The sequence below is a fragment of the Plectropomus leopardus genome, chromosome 8, assembly GCF_008729295.1.
Source record: "Plectropomus leopardus isolate mb chromosome 8, YSFRI_Pleo_2.0, whole genome shotgun sequence".
In the NCBI taxonomy this organism is placed as follows: Eukaryota; Metazoa; Chordata; class Actinopteri; order Perciformes; family Serranidae; genus Plectropomus; species Plectropomus leopardus.
Genome location: NC_056470.1, coordinates 8,026,346 through 8,037,922, shown reverse-complemented (window position 1 = coordinate 8,037,922; position 11,577 = coordinate 8,026,346). Strand labels below are relative to the sequence as shown.

The window sequence follows — 11,577 nt, the reverse complement described above, 5'->3', positions numbered from 1 at the left end:
TATCAAATGGTTGACCCTGGTTCAGATATGCCTTCTATCTTCTGGGTAGATTGGATCCCGAGTCTCGACAAACCCTCGGGGGAGTTTGGCTGACGGGCAGCCTGGCAGCTTAATAAATACTTCTTTTCATTAGCAGCAAGCGTCTATCCACTGGAAAATCCCATCCATCCTCTCATCCTATTAAACATGCACACTCTAAAACAGGTATGAGTACTTTTTTCAAGCAGAGATGTATTAGGACACATTAGGGGCCCTCATAAGTGCAGATGCATATCTTTGGATCCTGCATAAGGGTGCAAAGTAGTTCCTGGTAGTTAACGATGCAGATTTGTGGGAATTCAGTTGTGCTGGAACAGAATATTTGACCAAGATATTTATTGGTTGGGTTTGTGTTTAGTTTTCAGTTTTAGAATTTGGATATTTGTGCATTTTTTGGGTGGCGTGATGTTGGAGTGGTTAACCCTGTTGTTTCACAGAAAAAGGGTTCCAGGTTCGTCCTTCTGTGTGGAGTTTGCAAGCTCTCCCTGTGTCAGCGTAGGTTTTTTCTGTGCTCTCTGGCTTTCTTCCACAGTCATGCAGGACATGCAGGTCACGTTAACTGCTGACTTTAAATTGCTCGTAGTTGTGAATGTGAGTATGAATAGTTGTATCTGTGTGTCAGTTATGTGATAGTCTGGCGACCCATCCATGGTGTACCCTCGCCTTTGCCCGGTGCCAGCTGGTATAAGCTCCATGTGTGTTTGTTACCATAAGAAAGTCAAGTTTAAGCAGACATGATAATAAACAGCATGGTTTTCTTCTTGACCATTATAGACTTGGATGCAGTACATACACTTTTTATATTTGTATGTTTTTTTCACAGCTCTTGTGAATGAACATAAAAACAACCAAACAAAAAATATATATATATATATATGTTGAGATGAGTTTTTCTGTCACTTTTGGTTGACTTACAAGTTCATTATGTACTTGCATTGTTATGCCATTATTTCATCATTATATCAGTGGCATAAAGTGGTCATAAATTATGGTCAATTATTCTCATATATCATCCAACAAATGTAGTTATTGTGACTATCGACTAAATAATGGACGTTTGGGGATATAATGGGGTGTGTTGCGGAACCATGGAGGAGACAAAAGTCCAAGTTCAGAGTGTGCCTATATTTAATTAATAGATACAAGACTAAGTTTACTATGTTGCTGACGGTCTTAATAGCTTTGCTTCTTTCAGTCATGACAGAATACAGTGTTTTCCTCATTGTTGGCACTAATTTTGCAGAAAAAAGGAAAAAAAAATAGTTTGGATGTAATGATTGAAAGTAAGAGTCTAAGACAACAATACAGTCTAGATTAACCCTCACCAATGTAATCCTTTTTTAAAATCTAATCTGTAGAAGAAGTCATGTCAGAGGGTGTGGTTCTTTATTGTTCTGTAGCCCTCAGCCCCGGCACACTTGTGTATGAGCCATGCCACCAGCCTCTGTTCCCCTTCCCCAGCTCCCTGGAGAGCCCACAACCCAGCCTTTAGACAAAACCTCTCGCCCCCAGCTGCCCTTTTCTATATCGCCTCAGGCCCTGTCTATTATAGAATCAGAAAATATAGATGCTTCTAATGTGTGATCAGCATAATTCATTGCAGTACCAAAATAACTGGAATTAAATCTTGATCCTGTTAATGTGGAAGCTGCGATGTTTTATATGTGATCTTTCACAATGACTGTAGTTGTAATTTTAGAATTCCTCACTTCAACTACATGAGGGAATCCTTGGAAATGATAGTAACCCCTTGAAACCTGGTGTGACATCACCTTTCTGATGCTGCCTTGAGATACTTTTCACGGGTATACTGACACCTTTGAATCCTGAGCAAACTGGTGCCATTTCTTTCAAAAACGTGGGGGAAAAAAGACAATGCAACTTGGTATCAAGTGTCCTACACATTGCAAGAAATTAGTAGCAAATTATTTTTAAAAAAGCTAGGGTTAAATGTATAATTGTGTTTATTTTGTTAAAATTATGTTACAAAATTGTTATACTTTTAAAGCACTTCCCAAGTCTTGTTTTTAAAACTTTCTGTTTATTTATTTAAAATAAAAAATCAGGTAATTTTCCTCTTCTTTTTCCCAATTTCTTGCTCATTTTTTTGGTCATTTCTTTAGTTGCTCATTGCCTTATTCCCATATTTTTTTTGAAAGAAATAAAATGAGTTTGCTCAGGTTTCAAGGGGTTAAAGAAGATGACTGATGACCTTGCATTGGCTGATGCATTGGTGAACCTGCACTGCTGATCTAACGACCATCCATTTATCAATTCAGATAGGAGCTCCCAGTCTGTCTGTTTCACTCCTCTCTACATTTAAGCCCTTGCTTCCTACAAAGCTACATATGTGGGCCCAGTTGCTTGTGGCCAGAAACATAAACCCTCTTCCCCCTAAGCTGTTGCCCCTGACATTCAGCCACGGGCCCCTGGACAGTTGCCTCTCGACCCAGCAGAGCTATGCTAGCGATCTGACTGACTCACAGGTGGAGCATTCCCTTTCTTGAAATGCCTCTGCATTTGTCTGCGGGATTTCGGATGCGAGCTTCGGCTTTAGTTGTCAACTGTCACCGCAACGTAATCCTGAGCGTAACACCATTTGTTTCATTGTTAGTTTTTCAAGATGGAGCTCGAACTAATTAGTTCTGCTAACAAAGACTGAGGATCACCAGTGGTCAATGACTGATCAATATCATTTGCACTATTGTCAAGATAACATTCTGCGAGCTGATTGATCAAACAAACCCCGGCTCGACTGTTTTACTTAGCTGTCAATCGAGCTAATGGATTTGGGATTTACTTGTTTGTACACACAGAGAGCAGGTCCACAGGCTATTGCTAAGTCAGCTTTTCTTTTCTTATTGTCTGCAGGGGTTCGCTGTTGTACTGGGGCACATTCTCAGGTTTATCAGCAGTGAGAGGGATTTTCAGTGTCAGATTAGATCCTGATAGACAGCGGATGGGTTAAATCCCCTTAGGCCACTCAAGAGAAGGGGATCTTTTCCTGCATGGTCTGTCTGGTACTTTTGATTAGCCCATATCTGCAAACCACGTTGTTTAATTTGTCTGTGTATTAATGCTGTTTTACTATTTGGATTTTACAGTAAAGTTTTGAGTCCTATTTTTACCATTTGACATTGCTCCACTGACCTAAACAATCAACTTTATTTTCTTCTTACGCTGCATATTTAATGAATTATGCTCAAAGATATTAGCTCTAGCTCTGTTACTTGCTGAAGGACGTTACTTTCAGTCCATCGTCCGACTTTATTGAATTACTCTGCTTCCTGCTTCTTTAAAGTTTCTTCTACTTTAAGAGGATTCTTGGAGTGTTTACACCGTGGAATCAGCTCACTCGGCACTTCAGATTTTTATGTTGTGATGTTAGTGAAAGTAAAATCCTCTTAAGTCTCCCGCTGATTAATGAAAAGCTGAAGGAAAGTAATAAGGTTGAAGATTAAACCATAATACCTCCAGCGTGAGTCTGCCGGCCACCCAGTATGAAGTCCACTCACTCTGTCTGGGGAAGATAAAGCTGGCCACTGGTTCATTTAAAGCATTACAAGCAAACACATGTAGAGGTACCTTTGTTATGTCAGAATGAATTCACTGGGATACTGTTATCTGCATTTGTACACTATCAAAATGCAGCATGCAAAAACCGACTTAAAACGGTTACCAAATATCTGAATGAACAAATGGTTAAGGTTTTAGAGTCAATCATCAGGGTGCCAACAAAAACTGTTGATTTTTTTTCCTGATGGATTAATATCAAGGGATGCCATTATTGTAAAAGTCTGGGCTGATTCTGATGTTTATTTTTTATTTTATTTTTTCGTTGTTGTTTATTCCCCTTTTTTTTGTCAGGGATCTCCATTATTCTTTCAGTTTATTTAAAATATGACTGAACTGTTTACAAGTCGTTCAGCCCTTTAATACACTATATTTAAATGAGCACAAATTCAACCATACAAATGATGAAATGATCTTTAACATAACAGTCGTTTTAAAAGTAATTGATTCAAAAGGTTTCTTGATACGTATACTATATCATCATTTCCTCTCTAACATCTGTTTTATATGTTGTGAAAAAATAATCAAATTTCGGCTTAAAATAACTGTAGAAACTAACACAGAAGCCCAAACTTTACAACATTACACTGAATACATCATGATGATGTTATCGATTGCCTTTGCCCAATGCTCATTTTTACTGAATAGGACTATAATGTATCATAATTTAACTTAATGCAACCCGTGTTAGCTGTTAGCTCAGGACTTAAATTGCGAACGGCTAACATTAACTTTCACTCCTCCTGCTGTATTAACATGGATTTGTTGTTCACGATGTGGCCTTATCAGGGAAGCAATAGGCTGCGTAACCTGATGCATGGATAGTGAGTTACGGCGTCCTTCTGTCCCAAAGGCATCCTTGGAAAGATTCTGTCCATCCCAGACATGTTTTCTATTGTCTTTTGAGCAACCAGATGCCATTAGCTTCAAGTACTACTTTTTAGCCAGCCCAAAAGTGATGTAACACAACAGGAAAACATCTGGCACTAGCATCAGTGATAGTCAAGGCTCGTTGTGGCTGATACCAAAGTTCAGCTGTTGAATCAATGCATCCCTACTTATAGTGCTTTAAAGTTCTTGACCATGGCTCTCTACTTTGGACTCTTTGGGCAGCATTGTAAACACTGATTACTATTCCTCAGTGGCCCAAAATCACAGATCAGAGTTAAGCTGAGCTTGACTCAAAGAAGAAGACAGTCAAGAAAGAGATGAAGAGTAATGCAAACTATAGCCGTTTTAAGTTCTGATGTGACCAGGACTTTTACATAAGATTGTGACCTTGAATCATTTCCTTAAGGTCCATATGTTACAGATTTGTCACTTCATGATTTGCTGGCAGATATTGATTGCAGTGATTATTGACTTCTTGTCAGCACATTGACTGTTATACTTCACCATCAGGGTTTGAATTTTCTACTGACTGCTGCACAAAGCCTGCAGTGTAGGACATAAACAATAAAGCCATGTTTGTTATTATTTTCCCATTTTCTCAATAGTCTATTGAAAGTGTTTGATCCTATTTCTGCTGTGTCTTCTTAATAGAAACATCTGTGTACCTTATGCTTATGTTTATTATGTTGAAGTTGGTGTATTTTATTAGCAGCAATAACCTCAATAGATTGGGAGTTACAGAATCACATCTTATCAGTGGAAAGCAAAGTCCTCCATTCGTAACCATCCAAAATGATGTAAATGGGATAATCCGCAGTTCTGATGAATTCTGTTGAGTTGCAGGCATCCCACTTCATGTTTAACACTTGCTCAACGGGAAACGCTGATCTCATTCTGTGTGAGATTTATTTGAAAGGTTGGTATTGAACCTGAAAAGTGGCTTTAAATTACCCCGTTCTCTGGCTCACAGAAACTGACGGATAGATGCTTTTCTGCCAAACTATTCCGAGCCTTTGTGATGGGCTGCTCACTCAGTGTTTTATTAGATGAGGAGAGGATAGGAGAGGGATACTGTTCTGTGCCGAATGGTGTAATTTAGTAAAGGACCTTGGCCCGTAGGCAGCGTAGCGGAGAGAACCACAATTCTGTGTGCGTTTGCTCCAAATGCAGCAGCTGCAGCAGAAAGAGGAGGAAATCATTTAGATGGTTTGTTTGACTGGCTTGACCACGGCAGTTGAAAAGTCTGCCTCATTTCTGCAATCCAGTTGGCAGTGAGCCGCAACGAAAACATACGTGCTTATTAACATAAATCCAAGATTATTGACATGAGTAACCTAGAACCCCTGTGGAAATTGTTTTTCTGCTGGATTTGTTCATGGTTTCAATAGGCCAGTATGTGCTGCACAAAGCGTATATAACCAGCCATTTAGGCTTGACTTAAAATTGTTTCTTGCATTTAATTAGTGACTATATTTTTATGCCTAATGGTGCCAATTTTTTAAACATTAAACAATTAGGTGGCATATCTACAAATAGTAATTCATACATTCAATTTTACCCACTTTTTAGGCCGAAAACAAACACAAAAGAAACTACCACGCAAACATGTCTGAGAATCTCGTGCATGTCCACATATTTGATCAATTACTTTTAAAAAAACATATTGATTATTGCAGCACATGAAAATGAACAGCCATTTTGAGTGTGCCATACCCTTTAAATGTGCATGAATTACTTATCTATAGTCAGTGAGGTTGGGGTCAGTCTGCACGCCTCCAGTTTGGCGAAGCAGGCTCGACACTGACGTGAAACCTAAGCAATGCACAGCTGTGGAGGAGTCAGCAACAAAATGTATTTTAGTCACCTAAAAAAAGTCAATATCAGTTTTATTGAGTTTTTCAAAAATTATACCAACAAAGAGACTGAAATAATATATATATATTAAAAAAAGAAAATAAAATAATTAATAACAAAAATACATACATGAAATGGATTAAAAAATATCAGTGTGTGTGTGTATATATATGTGTGTATGTATGTATGTATGTATGTATACGAACCTATATACATACATGCCCATGCACACATACACACGCACATATATATATATGCAGACACAACAGATACATTTTCACTACATATACAGTGTGCACTACATTTAGAATATTTTCACTGCTTTATCTTAATGTCAGACAGTAATGTGCGATGGATAACCGAATCTGTTATATCGCTCTCTTCCAGGCCAGACTCGATTAAAAAAAAAAAATCCTGCTCCTTTAAACTGAGGGCATGCAGACTGACATATGCTGTATATAATACACAGACTATGTATAAGTACCTCACACAACCCCACTTAAAAAAACTGTCCCTTTAATTCTGCAAATAAAGAACCTAAAATTAAAAAGATTATCATGTAGTGTGTGGCTTCTTCATCCACATGTATAGTATGGCACTAAACTGATGAACGCCATCTGGATTAAGATTTATTTAGCAATCGTCAGCAAGCAACGATTGTTTATCATGAATCACTTTCGAAACCACAAATCTCAGTGGGTGGTTTAGACTTTGAGTAATGGCTAATGCACTGAGACCAATCAACAGCGCCTTCACCTACTCATGAAATATGCAATAGGTTCATATTTTTTTTGTTTTTGTTTTTTTTTTTCTACAGCAGACATCTCATTTCCTGTTTAAGGAAAGTAAAATTATTATATTTAGTGTTTCGCTTAGATCTTCTGGATGTAGCTGAAGGAGTGGTCCAGCAGTCTGGGGGGGGGGCAAACCAAACAGAGCGCAGTGTGTCTGGCTGTAGAGAGGGAGTATAAATTTTCACAGTGGTTACAGCACAGCTGACCACACAGTGAGAGATCAGGAGGAAATGACACAAACACAGTAACCGGATCTTTATTGTCCTCAATATGCGACATCTTGACATTTCTGTCTCCTTATGTCAGTCTCATCAAGTCATTCAGTTTCATATTCAGTCAATTTGCATGCTATATGCTACTGCTAATATATAATGCTACTTTTACTGTTATAACTTAATGTTTTTCAGCATTACTTCCTTACTGAAGCAAAAAAACACAGATTGCTACCCTATATGAAGGAAAAGCAATCGATTACAGGAACCCTCTAGAATTCAACTGACAGCAAGTGAAACCTTTTGTCAGATTGTTTTCACTTCTTTAAGAATAACTTTCAATAATATAAACTACAAATCATATTTCATTGACTTTTTCATAAAAAAAAAACATTTGAGATATAGACCATACAATAGTTATCATGCTTTCAAATATTTGTTTTTTTATCTGTGCTTTCTTGTACTCATGCTCCAAGTCTAAATAATCAAACTCTCTGAACTGCACAGTCTATTAATTTTCTTGTTTCAACTTGTTGCATCTCGACAAATACATGATAAATTTTGCATTGTAAGTGTTAGTGAATGGTTCGATGTTCAAGTTAGATGCTAAAAAAATGCTAAATCAAAGTGGCCAACGACTTAATGACCAGTTAGGGTTGGGTACCAGTACTCTTTTTTCCATCCCTGTCATTAAAAAAAAATAAAAGTAATTTCAACTGTGAAACAGTCCAAACTTTTCAATTTCAGCATTGTTATTTATTTAGAATAAAATAAAGAACCTACCCACTTCCCTCCTCCCCACCCAAACACATCTCTGCAACCCCCAGCCTGTTGCAGACTGTCACCAGGAATTAGTGTGAAAACGCCGGTGTGTTTGTTGCAAGGAAGCTGCAACTTGGTAAGCTTCCTCGGTAAGCTTTGCATTTTGCATTACAAATATTGCAGCGATGGTTGTCTGCGTCAAGTGTTGAAAAGTGTAACCACACTCACGACCTCTTTTGGCTCACCATTGCCCTGACTCTGGGACGTGAACGTGCTGCAGGGGTGATGTTGTCTGCTCTTAAGTTGCTGTCTCACCCCGATGCACTCTCATGTACAAAAATTTATTTGACTTAGCATGAATCAGTATTTTGTACCACTGCCGTGATTCAGTCAGTATGCTTAAAAGAGTTTGGTATCCAGCCCTTATAGAAGGTACAGCGGATGATGCTCCCTAGGACATGGGCCCGCAGACCCTGATGTAGCTGCTAGAACTTTCCTAATAACTACTGAACTCTGTTACAAGCTGCTGTGCCAGAATACGCAAAAATAAAAAAAACAAGAACAAAAAACATTGTCGACCACGGCGATGAGGATATGATGAAGAGAATATTCATTTTGCATTTAGTTATTTTTATTTCAAATAATTGAAAACTCCAAATTCATTCCAGTTCAGGTCTGAACCACTTGTGACTTTCCTTTGTAGCAAGGAAGAAAATTCCAAACACAGGAAAACATGTCAAGTTCTTTTAAAGGAAAAGTTCCACATTTTAGGAAATACTCACTTTCCTGGCAAGAGTTATGTCACAGCCAGGTAGCTTAACATAAAGACTGGAAACATAGGAAACAACTAGACTGGCTTTGTCCGATGGGAACAAAATCCACCTAGCAGCACGTGTGAAGCTCACTAGAGTACCCTTACCTTTTGGCAGAGCCAGGCAAGCCATTTTCTCCCAAGTTCATTGTCGTAGAGACATGTATTTGACTGAACTTGACTACACAGTGGCCTCGGTTACAGACAGATGGTAGCTGCTCACTGTGCGTCCATCCCCAGGTGGCACCCCCTCCTTCCACCTTCCCGCCCCCCTCTCTGTTGTTCTGCGTTTACACAAATGATACCTCCCACCAGGTTCAGCCCACAAGCTGCACTCCATGCTTATTATTGTAATATCATGCTTTCACATAAAAGTGGGTGAATGCAATATGAGAAACAGACCAGAAGTTGTTGTTATTGCGTGTGTGTGCGCGCGCGTGTGTGTGTGTGTGTGTGTGTGTGTGTGTGCGCGCACCGGTAGTGGTCTCCATTAGTTGAACAGTAGTCGGATCAAGTCTGCTTGTCCAGCTGCTGAATCACCCCCTAGCAGGCTCAAACACACACACACACACACACACACGCACACACACTTTTGCTCAGGCTTTCATTCCTGATCCTAAAAAAACAATACCTTTAACCCTTGACTAGCCGAAATGAAATCCATTTTCCCAGGATTGAGAATCAGTTTACAAAAATGTTCTTAATTTGAATGTCTAACTGGTTTTCACAAAGCGGGTTATCCTATACCCCCTCTACACAAACACACACACACACACACACACACACACACACACACACACACACCATGGCCTTCAGGCTTTGTGTCCCATCTAAATGGATCTTCCTCTCCCCCTCTTCATACAGAGGCATGTCTCGATAGGCCATGTCCGTCTGCCTCTCTCTCCTCCCTCTGTCCCTCCCTCCTGTCGTTCTTTGCATCTTTTCTTTTTCTGGGGTCCACAGTTTGACCCCAGTTGCCCTTGACACATGCATTTCTATAGCTTCAGCCAATCAATACAGACTCATATGGCCCGGTGTCAGATGTTGGGTCCACTAATTGAAACCAACAACAACTCACGGTGAGCGAGAATGGGCATTTTTTTGTGCGTGCATGTGTGTGTTGATGAATGAGGAGAGCGGAGGATCTGCCACATTCACATGGTGATCACCCGGTCATTCAGCTATTGTTGAGGCTGCGGTTTTTGCAAGATTAGCGAGAAAAATTGTAGCGCAATCGTGACAGCTGTATGACAGCAAGATGAATGTAGGTTGAGAATTATAGATTCAGAAACAAAAGTATTAGCATCTTACTTGAAGGACAAGGGTAGCGGTTATCCGTTCCTACTGAAGATGTAAATCTTAAAAAAACAGGCTACAAATATATTGTGTCATTTAAAACAAAAAAGCTAAGCAAACTCCTAAACAGCAAAGAGGCAGCCCTGCTTATATTTTAGTTTTTCTTCCTTTTTGTTTTAATTTGCCTTTAGGGACTGCTCTTTATTTATTTTTATCAGAAGGGACATGGCTTGAGTGTGACGTTATTACGTATTCATTTATATAGTTATTATATTATATATTTATATTGACACTTAATGTTGGTATTGGAGCTAGAGCAACAAGCAAACAGCACTGGAGTGAGAGTTACCATCAAACCAAACTGCTATTTTTTTACAAATCCTTCTTAGAAACATGTGCATAATGACCGTTTTCGCAAATAAATTGCGAGAATATCAGTTACTGCTAAGGTGGCCATTATTAGATTTTAAAAACATACTCTTTGATATTTAAAAGTTAAAGCTAAAAGTTGAAAATGAAATCTTGAAACCAAAAAATTAGCTTTGTTTTTTTCTTTCACAATTGCCATGCAATCAGGAGGGAAATTTGAAAATCTGGAAATCTTTTGTAGTTTTTGGTGATTCTAAATGATTTGATTATGGCAATTTTTAAAGAAAACAAGCCTTTCACATCCACAGTTTAGGGTTCAGAAATGTTTTATACTTTTATATACCTCCCTTTGGTCCCTTCCCAGTGCTTACAAATTAAATGACATTCCTGCCCTCAGAAATAACAAACTGTCCATTTTTGTATAAATCAGTGTCTGAGTTTCAGGTGTGAAGCAATTAGGGCATAGAGAAAGACTGCATGAGAAAGGCGTAATTCATGCTATCCATATATAGCAGTACAAATCCAGTTTATATCATCATGCAGTTGGTTCAGACAGTTTATTGCCTTAAATGGTGTGATATGCTCTTATTATTCATGAATACACGAGGCACTTGAATAAGTTATATGAGAGAACTCTTTCACTCAGAGGACTATAACACATGTTGGTTGTGCTGCATTAGCCAGCTGCACTTGTAAGCGAGTCTGTAGACAAAAGAGGATGCAAATGGGCGATAAAGAAGAAGCTCTTTTAGCTTTTCGCTTTTCTCTGTGTGACCAAGCAGGTGACAACAGCACGGTGCATCTGTTGCTCTGTCGAACATGGGGGAAAAAAAAGCGCAGAGCACGCTTTAAAGTGTGGATTATAAATTATTTACCCGGACAGTAATGTTTCTTAGGGTATCTTCAGCATCAAGACTCCTGCAAACCACTTGCACACTTTAATCTTGAATGAGAAGAAAATATTGTAAGCCTGGTT

At 38.8% G+C, this 11,577-nt stretch overlaps 1 protein-coding gene across 1 annotated transcript in view; it reads right to left on the bottom strand.

The window, feature by feature from the left end:
• zgc:171775 (STKc_p38 domain-containing protein) overlaps positions 1-9,085 on the bottom strand; it is a 19,910-nt gene extending 10,825 nt beyond the window's left edge. The window contains exon 1 of the mRNA XM_042492644.1: positions 9,045-9,085. Coding sequence (XP_042348578.1) covers positions 9,045-9,085 — 41 coding nt within the window. The remainder of the gene's footprint in view (positions 1-9,044) is intronic.
• Between the last annotated feature and the right edge of the window lie 2,492 nt (positions 9,086-11,577).